The sequence below is a fragment of the Periplaneta americana genome, chromosome 16, assembly GCF_040183065.1.
Source record: "Periplaneta americana isolate PAMFEO1 chromosome 16, P.americana_PAMFEO1_priV1, whole genome shotgun sequence".
NCBI lineage: Eukaryota > Metazoa > Arthropoda > Insecta > Blattodea > Blattidae > Periplaneta > Periplaneta americana.
Window position 1 is genome coordinate 157,910,094 of NC_091132.1, and position 22,326 is coordinate 157,932,419.

Below are 22,326 nucleotides of genomic sequence, written 5' to 3' on the forward strand. Positions count from 1 at the left end.
TCCAAAAGAAAGTTTACAATAAAAGTGTATAATATTTTGTTCTTTCAAATCTTAATTTATTTGATAATACGAATACTGTTAAAAATAAGGTTATATGACAATTAAGAACTTCAACAATTTAAAGATTCAGAGAAAATAAACGAAGGTACGTATGTAATAACTCGGTTGCATGAACATATGAAACTAATTATTACAGGATTCAAATGCGTACGAGTAATAAATGAATCTATAAATGCTTAACAAAATAAAAAAAAAGCACCACACGCTAGGAAGCAAATAACTTTCTTAAAAAAACAATTCTCCAATACGTTTAACGCCGTCTTACTAGCAAACTAATGTACATAAACTCTTGATTTCTATCTAATGTCGAACAGGCTGCAATTGAGAATGATTTGTCACCTTGGCATGTTTGAGTACAGTGGCCTATTTTCGTGTATTTTAAAGAAAATATCGTAAATTTGTTGCTTGCTTGACATAACATGACTTGCCTCAATAGGATCACTTCAAGACCTTAAATATATAATACGCAAAGTGACAAAAAAAGTATTTCTTCTTTTGCCTTAAAGTTGCTTATAAAACAAAAGTTATTTTAATACATAACGGAGAAATAAAACGGCAATTAAAAGTAATCTTAAATCGAATCCAAAGACGTAGCTACAAACATCACTGTTTCCAGATATAATGGATTATGTGCATTACCAAGCACTGGTTTCATCGAATGTCTCATGATTTTGTAAACATTATAGTTTCTTTGTATCATGATAATTTTACACCATGAGTGATAATGCTTGTAATGCAATGAAAAAAGAAGAAGACAGGAGAACGTTCTATGCAGTCTCCTCGGAAAATAAATTCGTATGTCAGTTAAAGAATGCAAACAAATTATTCATTCCGTTGAAATTTGAATTAACAATCCCGAGTGAATGAGGTACTATATCATAACAATTTCCTTTAAAACAGGAAATTGTACATTTTACAGATTTGACAAATGGTTAATAAAGTTGGCGTGTAATCAAGATGTAAGGAATAGGTCGCTATTGTTCTTATGCATTTACCTCATAGGCGAGAGATTTATTAGTGAAGATGGCCAAAAATACCTTGTTTCAGTTCATTATCTCTTAAGCCATGACCGTATTTTGTAGAAAACGAAAATCGCAAGCTTAAGTGCAACTGCAGCTGGAAAGAAAGGGACTTGTGAGATATGATGAATTATTTATCTATAGGATGAAAATTAACCTTTTACAGAACTATGATACGATATTATTTCAAACATAAGACATTTGACAGAATACCGGTAATGGTTGTCAAAAAAAGTTTACAAGTAATTTATCATATTTATTATTTCACAAAAATATTATTCTTCACAGAATAATATACGTTTAATTTTTGTATGTAAGAGTTGAAGGAAATAATCTGTTTCCATATTGATGTTTATTCATTTTCTTCCACTCATTAAACACAATACGTTATAGTTCACATTGCCTGAGACATTTCGTAGTCTTGTGGCACAAAGCCTCATTTCACCCTGTTTGATATTTCATCACAACTTTCATGGTCATGAATGAGTACACATAAGAAATAACATGAAAAATATTCAAAATTATGGTTACTTTAATAAAATTTTTACAACTTCATTGCTTGACTACAAATGGGATTTTTCATTTACCATAAACCAAGCACATAAAGATCAAAATGTGCGTCAATAAAGATATGTAAAATCGATACTTATTCTGATGTTACTTTTGCAATGGCGTTCTTCCGTGAGTACAAGCCAGTTAACATAAACAAAAGTTAATCAGCTACAAAATTTATGACACAGAACATTTAAGAATTCAAATCACGTGGTAGTCTGGTCAGACAAACGTAGAATTATAATGAAAGTGGTTCTACTGAATTTCTGAATTAGTTAGACACGATGAAGGAGATATCACGTTACGGCCCCTATGCCACAAAAAATACGAGAAAATAGTTTTATGATGGCAACAGACTCAATCAACTTCAAGGCAAGAAGCAACTTAATCCTCAGTTGCGAATGCTCACTTCAATCTATTAATTTTAACTCTATAATCGTTCTCGTTTCTGTTTTTTTAGTAGGTTATTTTACGACGCTTTATCAACATCTTCGGTTATTTAACGTCTGAATGAGATGAAGGTGATAATGCTGATGAAATGAATCCAGGGTCCAGCACCGAAAGTTACCCAGCATTTGCTCATATTAGGTTGAGGGAAAACCCCGGAAAAAACCTCAACCAGGTAACTTGCCCCGACCGGCAATCGAACCCGGTCCACCTGCTTTCGCGGCCAGACGCGCTGACCGTTACTCCACAGATGTGGACTCGTTTTTGTTTCCGTTCCAGGTTTATTGTGGACCAGGCTTAAAAGTTTTATAGTCTGTGCTAGCGTCCATGAAGTTTTAGGTTACAAGAATGAAACACATCCCACATTCATCGCATTACCAAATCTTTTCGTCACTATTCTTGAAAACATATTTAGAATACCCTTTAAAAAGAAACTCGTATCACAGATATCGGAATTGAAAGTCTCCTCGCGTATAAGCGTTCATGGGTTTTTAAGCTACACGATTGCGAGAACACTTACCACAAAAACCGCATTAGAAAGGTTTGTTGCTCATATCCTGCAGCACATGTGTACTTAAGTTATACCTACCAGCGAAACAGATTTAGAAAGTGTCTCGGCTATGTGCAAGAGATCGTGGCTTTTCAGAATCTTCGGCTCAGAGAGTCACTCAACACGAACACGGCATTAGCAAAAGTTTCCAGCCTAATCGGCGGAGTTCATAGAATTTTCGGCGCATTTCAAAGGTTTCTCGCTAGTGTGCAGGCGTTCATGTCTTCTGAAGTTACTCGAATCCGAGAAATACTTACCACAAACATTACACTTGAAAGGCTTCTCGCCTGTGTGTCGGCGTTCATGGTTTTTTAGGCGACTCAACACCCAGAAACCCTTACCACAAACATCACACTTCAAAGGCTTTTCGTCTGTGTGCCGACGTTCATGTTTTCCCAGGCTCCTCGAATCCGAGAAACATTTACCACAAACATCACATTTGAAAATTATGTCGTCAGTGTGCAAGAGTTTATGGTTTCTCAGGCTACTCGAATATGGGAAGGTCTTACCACAATCACCACATTTGAAAGGTTTCTCGCCTGTGTGCAGACGTTCATGGTTCTTTAGGGTCCTCGAATCCGACAAACACTTACCACAAATATCACACTTGAATGCTTTCTGGTCTGTGTGCACGCGATCATGTTTTCTTAGGCTACTCGAATATAAAAAACACTTACCACAATCACCACACTTGAAAGGTTTCTCACCTGTGTGATTGAGTAGATGAGTTTTCAAACTATTTGACACACTGAAACTCACACCACAAATATCACATGTGAATAGTTTCTCGCCTGTGTGCCAGCGTTCATGGTGTTTTAAGTTACACGATTGCGAGAAACGCATACCACAAATATTACATCTGAAAGGTTTCTGGCCAATGTGCAAGCGTTCATGCCTTTTTAGAGTACTCGAATCCGAGAAACACTTACAACAAATATCACACGTAAATTGTTTGCCCCCCGTGTGAAGACGACCGTGTTTTCTTAGGCTGCGCGAATCCAAGAAACGCTTACCGCAAACATCACACACGAAAGGTTTCTCACCCGTGTGCCGGCGCATATGGGTTTTTAAGTCTCTTAACTCCCAGAAACATGAATCACAAATATCGCATTTGAAAGATTTCTCTTTAGTGTGGTGGCGGCGTTGATGGTATTTTAGGTTATTAAATTGCATGCCACAAATATCACATTTGAAACGTTTCTCTCCCGTATGTATGCGTTCATGAAATTTTAGAGTCCTCGATAACGAAAAAAACTTTCCACAAACATAACACATGAAACGTCTCTCGCCAGTATGGATAAGTTTATGGTTATTGAAGCTACTGGAATGCGAGAAACACCTGCCACACACATCACATTTGAAAGGTTTCTCGCCTGTGTGCAGTCGTTCATGACTTTTTAGGTTAGATGAGTCAGAGAAACACTTACTACAAACATTGCATTTGAAAGGTTTTTCGTCTGAGTGCACACGTTCATGACGTTTTAGGCGAGATGACTGAGAGAAACACTTACCGCAAACTTTGCATTTAAAAGGTTTTTCGTCTGAGTGGACAAGTTCATGAATCTTTAAGTCACTTGCGTTTGAAAAACACTTACGACAAATACCGCATTTGAATGGTTTCTTCTTCAGTTTTCCCGAATTCGAGAAACATATTATAGGCAATTCAAATTCCAAATGCTTTCCATCGTCACGAGTCAGCACTGGTTTTCCCGAGAAATTATTGGGAATCTCACACACAGTCTCGTTGTCTTCAGGTGCAATGATGTTGAATTCTGATGACACAGTCGTCTCATTGGTAGCTGCAATTCTGAAGGAAATATACTATCAGTCTATTAAATAGTCACAAAAAATATACATTCAATAATTTCAATGAAAACAACTGGATCGATGTCTGGTAGAGTTCCGAGTAGCTCAGCTGGTTGAGCGTTGGTATGTTTAGCCATAGGTGCCGGGTTCGCATAATACACGTCACCACACAGAGTTAGTGTGCACTCAGGCTGGTATTCATAGTCGACACTTTCGATTAAAGTGTCCTTTGGAATACGCAAAGTATTACTTTTCCGTTGCACAGTCGACACATTGGATGAAAGTGTACTTCCGACCACACTTTGAGCCGAAAGTGTCACTTTGTAGAAAAATGGCGGACGTCTTGGAAGTTGTCGAATTATTTATTAGAACGTGCGGAAAAGGTGGCACAATTAGTGGACAATGTACGAAAGCACTACATTAGGGATAGACCTAGAGACAATCCCGTGGGATTTTATAATGATATAGAATGTAAAAAAAAAAACGGTTCCGGTTTGATAAAGAAACACACTGAGATTGCTCATCTTTTAGATGACTGGTTGACAAAAACGAATAATAGAGGTTTGCCAGTGCCTCCAATAATACAGTTATTCACTGCATTAAAATTCTATGCTACAGATATGTACCATACATTAATATCTATAATATTATAATTCAGGTATTTCTGTAGTAACATTCGTACATTTATAACCTCAATTCGATGAAGTGATATGTAGGTAGATATGCCTATATAACCTATTTTTTATTACTGAAACGAATTTTTTAACTCAAATAATGTTAAACTAACTTCAATCTAATGTAGGCGTAATTATATTAAATTAGAATTGAGAGACCTCACGTGCCTGCTTTCTAAGCAGATTCCATAATTATAATGGATTTAAAACGATTTTGATTTTTGTTGACTACCTGTATTTTGAGATAAGATTTACCTTAATGTTGATATAATCATTCCTATTTTGATAATATATATTTTCATGCCAGTATGCAATACATTTGATATGGCTGCTTCTGCTGAGATACTGTCTCTAGTTCATGTGCAGTCATAACCTCACCATGAAAAGAGATCTCATACCATTAGGTCTATTTTGTTTTGCATTGCAGAAAAATTTGGCATTTAAAATATTCCTGAAGAGCAGGCATTAATGGAAACAAGAGAGAGATAAAATAATAATAATAATAATAATAATAATAATAATAATAATAATAATAATAATAGCAGTAGTAATGTGTTCATTTAATTCTTTTGACTTCTATTCAATATTCACGAAAAAGACAAAAATGAAAATAAAGGGAATAAAACGATATATCAATGAAGCAGATACGTATAAAACGTAACCTAACGATATATATAAGAGTAGGTTAAGTTTCTCAGTCCAACTTAATCTAACTATATAAACCAATAGAAGATATGTACAAAATCTAACCTAACTGTATAAATCAGTGGAACGGATACATACAAAACCTAACTTAACGATATAAATCAATGAAAAATATATGTACAAAACGTAATCTAAATATATAAATCAATGGAGCAGCTATGTACTGTACAAAACCTAACCTAATTTCACCAGCAGTATCATTACCTATTTAATAAAATATTGTAACGTTTTATTACTAGACAATAATGTAACTTTATTATCTCAACAATAATTCCTTTCTACAATTCACCTTAAACGCTCTCGTCAACAATAGGATTTTCACTCAACACAGTATTCGTTATAGCACTCCACTGGCGACAATGACAATTTACTTGGACTATTGCGAACAACAATGAACTGTTAATTTTAACTAATGTTCACAAAGCACTATTTACAAATCAGAACTGTCAGTTCTCAGTTCATAGTTCTTCTAGCTCAGTCACTCGAGTTCACAGTATCTCGAACCACAGACCTTCAGAGACAGTCCACTGTACTCGAACTCAGGTCCCTCCAACTGCGGTCCACTGCACTCGAACTCAGGCCTTCGGATGCTGACACAGTTGCGGACGCTCACTCAAGTCGAACTTCGGTACACAAGACTGGCTGGCTTGCTCTGTTCACTGGCTTACTGACCGAACTAATCATGAATCACACTCTGTCCGACTTCACTCGCGTTTCTTCTTTTATAACCAGAACGACGTAGCCTGGAAAGTTCCACGCGTGTCCAGAGATAGCACTCCAGAGAACAATCCAGATCCTTCTCCTCTCTGCCAGCACCAGATGCGCGCGCGCAAACTCCCTCGCCACGTAGGCCCTTTCCCCTCTCTTCTCTCCTCCGCGCGCCGTCCCTCAGTGCTCCGTGGAGCCCGTGTCGAATCACGCGCGATCTGCTCTCTTGCGGGACGCTGGTCGTGAGTTCGAATCTCACGTCGCTGTCACATTATTATATATTTGAACTAGCTGTAATAATCTAAACTATCGGCAACAAAAACTAAAAACTGAAATAAAACAACTATAAACATATATTTTCGATCTCGCGCGATCAATTACGCTCCCAACTCAAATCATAAGCGTTATGATCTGTGGGTTACACATTAATTTGTTATTGTTTGTTCACTTGTTTTGAAAGGCATTGTGGGACTTCTGTTACCAACCAAATTGTAACTCTACACTTTGCGGGCGTAAAGTGACACTTTGTAAAGTGCACTTCTTTAATCGTCTTTGAATACCACTAATATGAAAGAGCCACTTTCGTCAAAAGTGTCACTTTGCAAAGTGGTGATATAAAGTGTCGACTACGAATACCAGCCTCAATGTTCTTTGTTTACGGTTGTCAGCCCACTTTGAGGTCTGTGAATATAGAGGGAAAAATTGGATCGGCGTCTCGTAGAGTTCCCGGATAGCTCAGTTAGTACAGCGTTAGTACGTTTAACCAAAGGTCCCGGGTTCGATAACCGGCCCCGGAACAATTTTTCCTCCGAAATTATTCAAATCAACTTACAGGAAGTTACACCTGAAAGCTTGATTAGCATAATATACGTCACGACACGGAGTTAGTGTGCACTTAATGTTCGTTGTTTACGGTTGTCAGGCCACTTTGAGGTCTGTGAATATACAGGGAAAAATTAGATCAGTGTCTGGTAGAGTTCCCAGCTTGCTCAGTTAGTAGAGAGTTAGTATGTTTAACCAAAGGCAGGTTCGATACCCTGCCCTGGAACAATTTTTCCCTCGAAATTATTCAATATATTGACTTACTAAAATTCTATTTTACTAATGTTAGCTTCACCAAAACGTTTGAACAATATCCTCAATTACTTCAAATTTTACTTTTTATTTTAAATAATAATATAACATTTTGCTTCAGGAATAATATCAACGTTCAAGAGTACGTGTAACAAGTTCTTTCCTTCCATGAAAATTGACAAAACTAATCTAAGGAGTCGACCGACAGACAATAATTTATGTTCAGTTTTAAGAACTGCACCTGTTACCGTAATATTACCGACATAGAGAATGTTATATCTAAAAACAAACAGTTAACAAGAAGTGTCACCAGCAATTACTTCAAGTGAAAAGAATGCACGGTTGTGATATATGAAAATGTGGTTCAACATTGTAAGTACACATTGTAATTGCAACGAAGAATTAATGAAATAAAAGCTTAGGAAATAACTACCTTCTTTTGTTGATCAGTTTGTGCATGTATTTACCTACCAGTATATGGTTATTTCTTCCAATGTTTCATGACAATATAATTCAAGTACAACACATACTATTTTCGACTAGAATTATATGCTGTATTATTTAACGAGAAGTATTGTTAATTTATAAGGTAATAGACATAAAATCATAATTACGTATCACAAACATTTCCATTTTTTAATAATGTTTATGTCTTACTTGTTTGTCTTTGGTAGGATTTTTGTAAATTTAATAATTTTATGGTCGACCATGTCGAAATGTAGTAATTATACACCTGGTAGCAGCCCTTTAATGGACCTCATTAAAGTACACCTATTCATTAAAGTTCAGGTGTTCCAACAATCAGAAAATACCATTGTAGCAATATGAAAGCGTAGGTATCGATGATTCTCGGATATGCAATCGAAAGACAACCAGCAAAACATCACGGAGGCTGGAAATCCAATACTGTCGCAGAAGGATATGTTGAAGAATCGATCCAAAATAAAATTGAAATCTCAAATACAATATTAAACTTAGTCGAAATAAACAACACACAAATTAACATCAGTTCACCGTCATCTTACAGCCTTTCATAAAGCACATTCCCGCAAATTCATTTCACCAATTGCACAATAAATCACCTATATTTGAAATAAAGACAGTTCTGTTACTATAATAATTGGCGTTAATTGTAAATAATATTCAAATAAATTCAATTTGTCATCTCGTTTTTCAATCTCTCATTCAATTTCAAGGTTATATCAAGATTAATGTTTATTTTACTCTCTAGATTATATCAAGGTCAATGACATTTGTTTCTCGGAAAAAATCAATACATTCGCGTCTGCACACATCTCACAATTTACGAGGTATTGCACAAGGTCAGTTCCGCTCCTCAGTCAGATAACAATAACATGAATACTTATGATAATTTCAAGTTAGAAATATGGTCGAGCATAAAAAGTCGTATGAAACTTGCCTATAATGATAATTAAGACGCTCATATGAAAATTATGAAACTCGCTTGTGCTCGTTTCATAAGCATACTCGCGTCTTAATTACTACCATTATAGGCTCGTTGCATAATGTACTATTTTTTACTACTAATTATTATTGTGCATGACGCAACTCAGGTCTAATAATATTAACTGTCTCATTTATATGACTGTGACTACACTACATCTACAATACCTTACTAACAGGAACCCTCGCCCGAGTGTAACTTCAGACCGGAAGGCAAGAGTCTGAACTAAATGAGCTGCTCCAGTGGCTAATGTTTTTATTGCTAAGAACTCTGCATTAATAACATCACAAACAAGTTTCTTGTGTGAGTGAGACAGTAGCGCTAGGTATATTCAGTGGAAGGGGAAATAGTGGCCAACAGAAAGAAATCAGAACCTGGTGAAACAATGTCCTAGAACCATTGTATGTATTATTGTAGTTGTAATTCCAGTGATGTGAAAGTGGAAGACTAATGTTCATAACTACATTAGATTGCATAAACTAATGGACGAACAAACAAACAAATATTTGTACATTATGCAACGAGATTACAATGACAGTAATTAAGACGCGAGGATGTTTATGAAACGAGCGCAAGCGAGTTTCATAATTTTCATACGAGCGTCTTAATTACCATTATAGGCAAGTTTCATACGACTTTTCATGCTCGACCATATTTCTAAATTGAAATTATTCATAACTATTCACGTTATTCTTATGTGAATGGGAAGGGAATTGACCTTGTGCAATCTCGTGAACTGTGAGATGTGCGCAGACGCGAAAATATTGATTTTTTCCCCAAAACGAATGTCTACGACCTTGATATAACCTAGAGAGTAAACTTGATATAACCTTGAAATTGAATGCGACATTGGAAAACGAGATGACAAATTGAATTTATTTGAATATTATTAACGCTAATTATTATAGTAACAGAACATAACCTTCTGCGACAGAATTGGATTTCCAGCCAGCGTGACGTTTTGCTAGTTGTCTTTCGATTGCATATCCGAGAATAATCGAAAACCTGAACTTTAATGAATGGGTGTACTTTAATGACATGCATTAAAGGACTGCTACCAGGTGTATAATTACTACATTTCGGCATGGTCGAGCATAAATGAATAAATAAATCAAATAGGGAAAGTAATGTTACGTAATGACTTTCTAAACGTGACGAGCTGTTCGAAGAAAAACTCTTGGGATGGATTCAAAATGGCAGTTCATATTACCTAGGGAATTACAAACACTTCAATTATAAAGAAACTGTAGAAATTGAGTTAAAGATTTCAAGAACCTAGGCTGCAATATAAGTATATGCATGTCCATCTAGATTCTTTCTTGGAAATCTAGGCCCTTTTAGTGAAGAATATGAAGAAAGGGTTGAACAGGACTTATGGAAACCAGATATCAAGAGAAGTGGAGTGTGGGTTTAATGACTGACTATTGTCGGCCACAGTAGAGTACTTGGTATAGTACTGGCCTTGTATCCTCGAGATTGCGGGTTCGATCCCGGCTCAGGTCGATGCCATTTATCCGTGCTAAAATCCGACAGACTCATGTCAGTAGATTTACTGGCGTGTAAAGGAACTTCTGCAGGACAAAATTCCCGCACGCCAGTGACGCTGACATAACCTCTGCAGTTGAGAGCGTCGTTAAATAAACCATAATTTAATTTAACTAATTATTGCTGGATGATTCAGGCAGACAGTTCTTTTGAAGGTGTTTCTGAATTGTCAAGAAAACGGACACTTTAAAAACAATGAACTCTCTATGTGAAGACTAGTACACATCACTCACCTTTCGGCGAAAATCTCCTTGTTCACTGCCGTCACTTCCACCCTTGGCTCCTCACTGATGTCACTCTGCTCTTCCTACAAATACAGAGCAAATAAAACAAACATATAGCTCAATTTACATCAATAAAAGCGCATCGATTTTAGTTGCCACAAAACTGCGTTTAAGTCTTATAAGCTTTAATAGAATCTTAGCTAATAAAGGACAATTCTTGAGGCAATATTTCATGGGGCACATCTTTACCTTGTAGAACAGTTATTTTCTAACCTTTTCTCAACATGTGGCACACTAAATGTGCATCGTTTGAACACTCATAAAATGTTGTTACCAACCAACAAAGGAATTTCGAGAGTTTTACGAGGAAATTAATATACTTTAAGTAGGTTATTTTACGACGCTTTATCAACATCTTAGGTCATTTAACATCTGAATTAGATGAAGGTGATAATGCCGGAGAAATGAGTCTGGAGTCCAGCACCGAAAGTTACCCAGCATTTGCTCGTATTCAGTTGATGGCAAACCCCGGAAAAACCTAAACCAGGTAACTTATCCCGAGCGGGAATCGAACCAGGGCCACTTGGATTCCCAGCCAGACGCGCTAACCGTTACTCCAAATATGTGGACAAATGAGTATACTATAAAATACAAATGAATGAGGTATATGTATATGCATTAATACATTCAATACATTTTATATGATTTATCTCTGAGTCAACATACCAGGGAATGATAATGTGATGAATGGTGAAAAGGCACGTTGAGAAGAGAAGCAAAAAACATATTCACAAATAGAAATAACAGAATTTTGCTATTTTCATTTAATCTTTATGATAAAAACGTAAAATTTAATGACAGAAAATTATTACAATGTAATATCAGAGTGATACTTAGGTAATTTGAAAACATACAATATCATTACATGTGTTTCTAAGGCATTTACTCCAAAAAACATTTTCTTCCATAAAGCCTAGTAAAATACGATATTTTCCAAGATTGGCACGATATTCTAATTTTACTGATCTGGCTACAGATACACCTCAGCCATCTTCTTTTTTGCTGCTCGCACATCTACACTGTGTTTACTGAAGGCTGACTTGACGCGCATTCGGTATTCTTCTACACACCAGCAGACCTTTTGAGTGTACCGAGGCGAAATGGAGGAAAATTATTGTTTCAGAATAACTATTTAAATACTGTACAATAACAGAAATTACCTATGAACGAATAATTCAGTTCAAGTCACTAATTTGGTGGATTTTGTAAATGGTTTATTTTACGACAATTTATCAACTGCAATGGTTATCTAACGTCTTAGTGAAATGAAGGTGATAATGCAAGCAAAATGAATGAAAGGATCATCACCGAAAGTTACTAAGCATTTGCTCTGAATCGTATAAGAAATAACCCCAGAAAACCTTCAAACAGGTAGCTCGTCCCCACCAGTATCTGGACACCGGTGCACAAATTTTATGGTCTAGACATGGTAATCATAACATTACATCTGAGGAAAAAAAATTTCTACAATTCCCCTTTTTTAACATTGTCTAAACTATGTCATTTTATGGCTTCAAATTTTTACATTACCAGGTATATATGCTCTGGTTCAGAAAATTCTTTCAACCATTCAGTGAACTTGATAACATTCCTGAGAATTTTAAGTAAGCTGGTGTCTACTCATAAGAAGTAGAAGAAAATTCAAATTCATTGTTTATTTGCAGTCATTTTAAAATTGGTAAATTGATGTTTCTAATTTTACCTTTGTCTACGTGTATTAAAATTAAATACACTTCAATGACAGAATAAGTGTGAATAAAATAAACAATAATTCCATGTATGCTGTATCTGCACATAGGTATGAGATCATATTGCAGAATTTAGAACCTACTTTGCAATTCACTCAAAAATCAGCTACATATTTTATCGTACAGTTATAAAATATCTTTTATCTATGGATGAGGCAAAGTTCTACAGAGGATATATTGCAAATACGTAAATATTTAAAAACAAGATGTGATAAACTGATGAAGTCAGGAGATTATGTTTCTAGATAAATCTACAGCAAAATAAATTATTTGGAAACGGTAAAATGTATTAAGAATTTCAGACAAAGGCACAGAGAAGACAAAAATAAGTCGTGTCCTTAAGAACAACATTTTTTCAAACCCACTGTGGGAATTTGTTGCTTGGCAACAATTAAGAGTAAGCGTAACAAGCAATTTCCTTTTCGAATTTAAAACGTAAACTGTGATAACATACCTACACTAGTTCTCTGCAAGATGACATCATTTTAATAAAAAAATAGTGGTAAGTTTTCTTGTTCTAGCATAGAGTAATAGGGACAGCAAATACCAATGTAAAGAGGTAGTGTCCGTTATAATCAAAATGCAAGATGTACACTGCTTTCCTTGTGCTCCACTAACCTCAGGTTCATGTTTCACCACAGGAAGCGAAACTGGCTCTGGATCCTCCTCCAATTTTATCTCAGATGTGAGATCATGGCTCTGGTCCACATATTCCTCCTTTATACCAGTCACATGCTGATCCACATAATTCCGTTCCTACAGTACAAACAGACATCTTAAATGAACAATTTATTACAGGGTGTAAGAAGAAGACTTCTATTGTTTCAGCTGCTCTCTATTAGTTGATATGCCTCAGCCTGATCACAACCCACAGAACGTGCTTTACACTATGAAGAATAGGGTCAGGATTCATATGAAAATGTATATTATGTATGGAAAAACATTACTGAAGTGTAGTTTTAATAAATTAAGAGTTTTTACTTGATTGTATAATGATGGCAGAACTACTAGATTAGTTAGTGTCGATTGGATTGGTGATAGAGAGATCGTATTTTGGCGACGTGAAGCCGGAGATTCGACACAGATTACGTAACATTCACATTATTGTTCGGAAAAAACTCGGAAAAACCCAACCAGGGAATCACCCCAAGCGTGAATTGAACCCGCGCCCGAGCGCAACTCCGGATGGGCAGGCAAGCGTCTTAGCCAACTGAGCCACGCGAGTGGCTTCAATGATGTTCTCGGAGATCAGAAACACGTCATCAAATAAGTAATAATAACAGTAATTTATTTATTTAATCTGGCAGAGATAAGGCCATTAGGCTTTCTCTTCCGCCCAGCCAGACTCTAATTCTAACTGAATACAACTGGTTTCCATAGTTATTACCAAAGGACGGATCAGAGTGACTGTTCTTACAAATTTACTCACCATTTACTAGAGTCTGTTTATGTTGAAGCAAAGACGGTGACTGCAGAAGTACACAACGGGCGCGTACCTGCAATGTCCGTACAGTTGTTTCAAAAGAATGCGTATACTGTGCTGTACATGTCGGCTGTGAATTTGTATTCCATTATAAAGTGAATACTACGTAGTCTGTGCATTGCAGTGGACAATAATGTACGTGTGGAGATTGTCGAAAGTGAACGTTCTGCGCTCTCACTTAAACAAAAATTATATCGTGAGAAACTCCTTTCGACATCGCAAGACGTAATAGGTGCATACGAATAATGTACTAACTTATATACTTATAGGTGCATACGAATAATGTACTAACTTATATCAATATCTGATATATTTCTTTCACTTTTTGATCTGGAGGGCTCTGTTTGTTTTTGCAGCAACACATCTCGCACACCACACATGGTTGAAAAATCATTATTTTTTACTAACACATTCTGAAGTTTCTCGTTTACTTTTTTTCGTGACTTCTCCGGCTTTGGTTTCCTTAAGTTTTACAGATATGTTTATAGTCTTTGGCATGTGTAAATTAGATGTTTGTAACAATGTTATGGCTTTCGGTAAGTGACAAAAGTTCTTCTGTATGAAATCTAAACTGCTCGTAAAATCAACTGAAATTAGGGATTTTGCATTTCAATTGCATGTGCCTCACAATTTGAACATAATATGTGGCATAATAGAAGGCAGCGTCCAGCCAACTACTCCATCTTGTTGTTATGGGCTTTGGTGCAAGGGGAACCCCGGGAGCGATTTCCTTGAATTTTTGTATTCAGGAAGGTGCTTTCAGAAAAATTTTCTTAACATCACCTATAAAGCTATCGACGTCACTATAAGAAGAGTGAATTATTTCCGCTACCCTATGGAGTCCATGTGCTAATCAAGCTAGGTGAACCAACTTAGGATACATTATTTTTGTGTCCTTGGCCGCCTTTATCATATAGGGCGCAGCATCTGTGGCTAAAGCAAATACATTATTATACCTGATACCATTAGGCCACAAAATATCCATGGCATTAGAAAATACAGTTGCCATTGTTGTGTGGTTCACCATTTCTATCGTCTCACACTTTAGTAAATATCTCTTTCCAGCAGGCCACTACTATGCGTAGCTCATCGGATACTAGTATTCCTACATAATAACTTCGCATTTACTTTTACTAGTAGTAGCATACGCCACCTGTTTGCGAAGCGGAACATGATGTTTCTGCTACATACTGTATAATTCTTTACCCACTGTCTGTACCTAGGTAACACGTGCTGAGACATTCTGCTCTCTGCATCAGTAACATGAAGCCACGGAACCTGGTCACTCTGATCCGCCCTCTGGTTGTTACATTAATATTTAAACCGTAAAACAGCATGAAAGTGAATAATGGAAGCAAAAGCAAATAATGAAAGTTAGATAAGTAATGTTAGAGAGAAAATAATAAACAAGATGTATAATAAACAATGGTCAGAAATAATAATAATAATAATAATAATAATAATAATAATAAAATGATAATGATAATAATAATACTTACTTACTTACTGGCTTTAAGGAACCCGCGGGTTCACTGCCGCCCTCACATAAGCCCGCCATTGGTTCCTATCCTGAGCAAGATTAATCCAGTCTCTACCATCATATCCCATCTCCATCAAATTCATTTTAATATTATCTTCCCATCTACGTCTCGGCCTCCCCAAAGATCTTTTTGCCTCTGGCCTCCCAACTAACACTCTATATGCATTTCTGGATTCGGCCATACCTGCTACATGTCCTGCCCATCTCAAAGGTCTGGATTTAATGTTTCTAACTATGACAGGTGAGTGCACCTCTGCGTTGTGTAACTTGCTCCTGTAGCTTCATCCCTCTTAGTCCCAAATATTTTCCAAAGCAATTTATTTTCAAACACCCTTAATCTCTGTTCCTCTCTCAAAGTGAGAGTCCAAGTTTCACAACCATACAGAAAAATCGGTAATATAACTGTTTTATAAATTCTAACTTTCAGATTTTTTGACAGCAGACTAGATGACAAAAGCATCTCAACCCAATAATAACAGGCATTTCCCATATTTATTCTGCGTTTAATTTCCTCCTGAGTGTCATTTAAAATAATAATAATAATAATAATAATAATAATAATGAGATAATTTAAATATTTATTCTGTAATATATATAATCTTAATCATTAAAGACTGATAAACTTGTAACAGCTATATTTGTTAACGAGAATTGTTTGGAAAATATTTCCTTAGTCTATACTTAAATTGGTTTGACGTCTGACAATTTCTGACATTACTCGCTAGGGATTTCCAAAGTCGAGGAACATCCACAGTGAAAGAAGATGAATATGAGGATGTTCGGTGGCAGAGAAAGGATAATAGTGAAGAATGTTGTGAGTGTGTGTCTAGATAATAGAGGGTGGATATTATACGTATTTTTAAGTTTTGAGCATGATTTAAAATTTTACTGGTTACACTCTGATTCCATATAACCAGTACCATAAAACGGGGTAAATATGATGAATATTTTTAATTTTCTAAGCATTAACCATGTAAAGTTACATCCTAGTGAAGCGTCGATTTAATTTTATAATATTTATTTTGCAGAGTAATCTCTACCAAATGTCAATATCTTCCATTGTTTTCCAGTTCATACTGTTTAATGTATCTTGTTGATCGGTGTCAATTGAATAGGTGGGATGATTCCGACCATACATTACTTTTTCATTTTAAATTCGATACATACACCTGAATGAGTGAAAACGATCACAAATTGTAGTTTTAAACAAGTATTGAAAGAATGTTTTAATATTTATGCCAAATATAATTACAAAATCATAAATGATTCAATCAATATCGCAGACTTTAGTATTAAAAACTGTATACTTCCCATGTGACAAAGTATGTAGCACTGTCATTCGAACTATCTGCCCTACTTCTACTTCAGTGGCAGGACGTATAAAAAATGTATCACCATCTCCCACTTTTTTTTTTTTTCAGAGTTATTGTCATACAAGTCGTCTTCAATTTTTCTATCCACTCTGACAACGAAATAATTTATTATTTTCTTAGGCCTGATACACACTTCTAGAGATCTCCATAGCAAGAAATGTGTAAGAGAAAAATCAAAGATTGATAATATGGATTCAAACGGACGTTCACACACTCGAAGAGATTCACGTTCAATGCGAAAACCTCGAGCGAGTTCCTCGCTGAAATTGGTAGCTCAACGTAATTTCTTAACACATTTATCAAAGATGTTTGACATTTATTCTATTTATGACTGAATGTAGAAAATGATTAAGTAATAACATAGGTGGTGGTGAATGTATTGTATCGTTTCTATTGACAATGAGGAAAGATAGCTGATAATAATTGCAGTAAGAAACTTATCGAACTTGTACGATGCCACACATATGCCTATTTGTACGATACATGGATGAAAACCATAAAAACACGAAACTTATACCAGAAATCTGTACACATATATCAGATAATCTGAAAATAATATTTTGATGAGCTTTAATAGTATCAATTACAACATTTGACGTTGTATCTATATGTTTTAACAGTTTACATAATTTTAATAAGAACATAGCAAAGAATTGCACATCATGAATTGCAAAAAATTGTGGGTTATTCAACGTGAAATAAAACCTAAATGTAGCATCATCCCAATCCGAAATCAGTGAACGAACTCGCCTTTATCTTCGTGACATAAAATGTTGTATCTTATCCAGATTTTTCTGAGTTTAACTTCAGGGCCACGTTTTCCTTTCGTTAACAAAATGTGTTCAGATAACTCCATTTCGTTATTATTTGAATATTCAGGTTCACTTAATGGCGTTTGTACATCATTTATAAAGTATGACAATATACCACAGTCTAGTATTTACAGTCACGAATGTCAATATGTAGGGAATATGAATCCATATATAGTTGCTAACCAGTAGGATCGCTACTATCGCCTCATCATAGACAATGCGAAATGATACCAGCAGTCTAGTGTTCCTAGTACTCTCATCACCTCAAGCTTCGTGACTGTGTATACTAGATTGTGAATATACTTCAAAACATAACTTGTATTTCACTGAACAAATGATTACCACACCACAATCAGAAAAATATTCTCTGAATGAAGGCAGTGCAGAGATGATCATAGTGACAAGTAAGGCCCATAACACACTTGAGTTTTCGCCAGCGAGAAATGTGTTGCGAGAAAATAAAAAAATTGATAACATGGATTCAAATGGACGTCCACACACTGGAAGAGATTCTCGCTCAAGGCAAAAGCCTCGCGGGAGTTTCTCGCTGGAATCGGTAACACAGCGAATTTTCTTGACACATTTATCAATGATGTTTGACATTTATACTCTTTACGACGATTGAATGTAGAAAAAGATATCACAGGTGGCGATGAATTGTATTGTTTTTATTTTAAAATGGGGAAAGATGGCTGATAATTGCAGTCAGGAACTTATTGAACTTGTACGATATCAACCGTAGGCCTATTTATATGATACACGGGATGAAAACTATAAAAACACGAAACTTAAAGAAGAAATCTGGAGACAAATATCAGATTATCTGAAAATAAATAGGGCTATATTTTATTTTGAGATTTAATAGTGTTGATTAAACATTTGAAATAATGTATCTATATATCTTAACAGTTTACGTAATTTTAATTAGAATATTGCAAAGAATTCTCTATCATATCATGAATGGCAAAAAAAAAAAAAAAAAAAAAAAAACTGTGGTCCATTGAACCTGAAATAACGCCTAAACGTATCATCATTCAAATCGAAACCAGTGTCCAAAACTCGCCCTTATTTTTGCAAGATACAATGTCATTTTCTGATATTTCTCGCTTTAATTTTAGGCCTACTTTTTTTTTCATTAACAAAATATGTTCATGTAACTCCATTTCCTTATCATCTGAATACTCAGATTCAACATCGCGTTCGTACGTAATTTGTAAAGTACGATAATATACGTAAATACATAACCTATAATATTTCCCCCAACGAGTGATTACTATAATCAGAAAAATATTTTCTGCATGAAGGCAGTGCATAGATGATCATAGCGAGGTGTGATCTGTGACAGCGAGAACTTGTCAAGTATGTGGAGGAAGGCTCATTGCCTCTTTCTCGCTACACATTTCTCACTAGCGACATCTCTTCAAGTGTGTATTGGGGCTTACTGGGGAATCTTATAATAGCGAAATTAATTTCAGATAGCTTAATTTACCATTCAGTGTCGTGCAATGGACATAATATTCTTCCGAAGCTTTTGTAACGCTCAATTTTCCTCATTTTAAAGCTTTCACCACATTACAAATGTACTGTGAGTTGTAATTGCACTTTCTTGGTTCTCCTAGCTTCTTTGCATATACCCACGTTATTTAATTTAACCTACAACGTAACGAAAATTAAGTGAAGGGTCATAACTTAGCAACAAAAATTAATTCCAATCATGAATTACCAGCTTTTTCATTATATACGCACGTGATTGGAGTAATATTCTAAGACAACACATTACAAAGGTCGTAAAATAAATACGAAAATAGTTTTATCTCTGTGGTTAATGACTCAGTGGTACAACCGGAAAATTGATATTCTGTGTGTTGAACCTTTTATTTTATAGTTCAGTTTCTAATTTTGAAAATTTAAGCTGATTTTGTAAAAAAGTAAAAAAGGACTAGAATATTTTATAAAAGCTTCTTAAGATCATTTTCAGTGGATTTCTTCTAAATATGATAAAACCTGCTTTAGACAGTAGGCCTGTATGCAGATATGATCATTACATTGTTTGTTCTGTATATCCATAAAAATGCTTAATAATAAGGTTTGTTTTCGAAAAGTCAATGTTTGGCTTCATAAAGTCAGGAGCACTACTGTTAATTTTATAAAGGCCCGAAGAGAAGGCAAACATGATTCTACATAGAAAACAATTAGGACAAAATAAAACAACCAGAGAATGAGAGGAGCTTGTATGAAATATCTTAAAAAAGTAACGACATGTTTTGATGATATGGTTTTAAACATCGTTTAGCATTAATACAGAAAAAAATTATAAACATAACACAGACTTCTGCTGGTTCAAAAATTAATAATGATCGCTAATAATTAATATACTGCTAAGCTGCTCGATCTTCTATACTATCCTACTGCAAATACTTGAAATCTAAACGTGTGGTGAAACATGTAAATCATGTAATTATATTTTATATACTGTACGCATCACAAATGATCAACCACAAAATCATAGATCAACACTGGTAATCACATTTTCATCTTGTAAGTTACATTGCAAGCCAGCGTATTAAGTGTCGATCTTGTACATAGTTTACAAAATACGTTTTATTTTAGAAAAATCACAAAGAAAAAAATTCCACACGTTAGGTAACCAAAGAGGTCGCAAGTTGTAGTTGAAGGCATATCTGCTGCACCATATGCATGCTACAGATGTCAATATGGCTTAGTTTATAACAAGTATTGCATTAGATATGTTGCATAATATTAAAAACTGAGAATGGTTTATAACAGAAAGTTTCAATAAAGTTTCCTGTAAACTATATATTAAATTCAGAACTCTGATCAACTTTCAAATGGCTTTTCCGGGAAGGATATGAGGTGTTCAAAGCTAAAGTGGAGTAGGTTATTTTACGTCCCTCAAGTGGATCAAGCCCATGAGACGTAGTTTTGAGATAATAGGACTTTAAATAACTTGCTTTACTGAAATGTCTAATTTCACCAGCAATAATTAATTTTATTGCTTTATTCTCAAATTCTAGATTTATAAAATATAAACAACTGTTATGTTAACTGATGCAACGCTTTAGTGACGATCCACTATGGCTCAGAACATCGTCAACAAATAATCTAAGCCAAAAGTGATGGCGAATGCTTGGAATTAAAACTTGATCCATTAATTACTGCTCGGAAAAATCCAACTTCAGATAATGAGAAAATAAATTAAACTCAATTTATGAAAATTTGTGACTTCTTCCACTTTAGCTCTGAACGTCCCAATTACGTACAAGATGTGTTATGGTGACAAAGAAGACGAGGATCTGCAAGATTTTTTTTTGTGAAGTTTTAGTTAGGTATTGCCACTATAGGGAATTAAAACAAACATTGAAAATACCTTACTTTTGTAGTGTGTAGTAGCAGAAACTCGATGTGATCACTGGGAGAGCTGTGGTCGTGGATTTTTTTTAATTTTAGTAGGTTATTTTACGACGCTTTATCAACATCTTAGGTTATTTAGCGTCTGGATGATATGAAGGTGATAATGCCGGTGAAATGAGTCCGGGGTCCAGCACCGAAAGTTACCCAGCATTTGCTCATATTGGGTTGAGGGAAACTCCCGGAAAAAACCTCAACCAGGTAACTTGTCCCAACCGGGAATCGAACCCGGGCCACCTGGTTTCGCGGCCAGACGCGCTAACCGTTACTCGACAGGTGTGGACTATGGTCGTGGAAGTGAAGTGAAACTGCAACTCTGTTAATTACGTTTCCGAAGCTGTTTCTGTGTTATCTACAAGAATTATTGTGTAGTCGTAGTGATAATTGCATTTATATTGTACAATAAAAATTGAAATGTGTCGTGGCTGAGATAAAAGTGTTCTAAATTGATTTCCAGCGTCACAATCCCAGTGATAAACGTGTGAATATTCGTTAGAAGTCCGTTGGAAGTGGCCGTACGAAACTAAAACTTGACCTTACAGTTATACAAATGTCGCATATACAAAATAGATAGTAATAGCTTATAATATACCTCTAATATAGGTTTCTTCTCATCCTGATCTGTTTCTAGACACAGTGGGTCAACCTCGAGTTCCGCCTTGATCACATCCATCGTAACTGCAAGAATAAAGAAACTGACATCCATTTGCAGATCGTAAGCTTTTGGGAAAACGTCTTTACTAGTTGTTAGAAACTGTGAATTTTTACGGCGAATATGGGGTACGATGATAAGATCCATATGAATATTGATACTTACGCGGAAAGTATGTGCCGCTGCAATCTGAAATCACTTATACTGAAGTAATACATATACCGTAATCAATCTAGAATGATAATATATTCAATTACAGCCCATGTTTATTTATAATATAATTATACACTTCCAGGAAATGCATTTCAGCGTCCCAAATTAAGTAAGATGCAGAGACAAGTTCCACGGAGATCTAAAGAGCAGTGACACTAGAGATGGCCGATATTTCACAAACCGAATT

At 35.5% G+C, this 22,326-nt stretch overlaps 3 protein-coding genes across 3 annotated transcripts in view; all 3 read right to left on the minus strand.

Annotated features, from left to right (window-relative positions):
* LOC138691564 (zinc finger protein 678-like) overlaps positions 1-22,326 on the minus strand; it is a 225,026-nt gene that overhangs the window by 181,647 nt on the left and 21,053 nt on the right. The window lies entirely within an intron of this gene.
* LOC138691562 (gastrula zinc finger protein XlCGF57.1-like) overlaps positions 1-22,326 on the minus strand; it is a 449,766-nt gene that overhangs the window by 72,999 nt on the left and 354,441 nt on the right. The gene's annotated exons all lie outside the window — the stretch shown is intronic.
* Positions 1,432-22,276, minus strand: LOC138691561 (zinc finger protein 665-like). Its single transcript, XM_069813631.1, has 5 exons — positions 22,092-22,276; positions 21,867-21,952; positions 13,256-13,393; positions 10,839-10,912; positions 1,432-4,435 (listed from the first exon to the last, which is right to left on the minus strand). The coding sequence occupies exons 2-5, from the start codon at positions 21,945-21,947 to the stop codon at positions 2,782-2,784; spliced, it is 1,947 nt and encodes a 648-aa protein (XP_069669732.1). The 5' UTR covers positions 21,948-21,952; positions 22,092-22,276; the 3' UTR covers positions 1,432-2,781.

Coding starts and splice junctions, on each gene's coding strand:
- LOC138691561 (XM_069813631.1), bottom strand. CDS start 21,947: ATGGATGTGATCAAGGCGGAACTCGAGGTTGACCCACTGTGTCTAGAA. Junction 13,394..21,866: donor AGAAGAAACCTATATTAGAG/GTATATTATAAG, acceptor TTTGTACTGTAG/GAACGGAATTATGTGGATCA. Junction 10,913..13,255: donor TGGTGAAACATGAACCTGAG/GTTAGTGGAGCA, acceptor CTGTATTTGTAG/GAAGAGCAGAGTGACATCAG.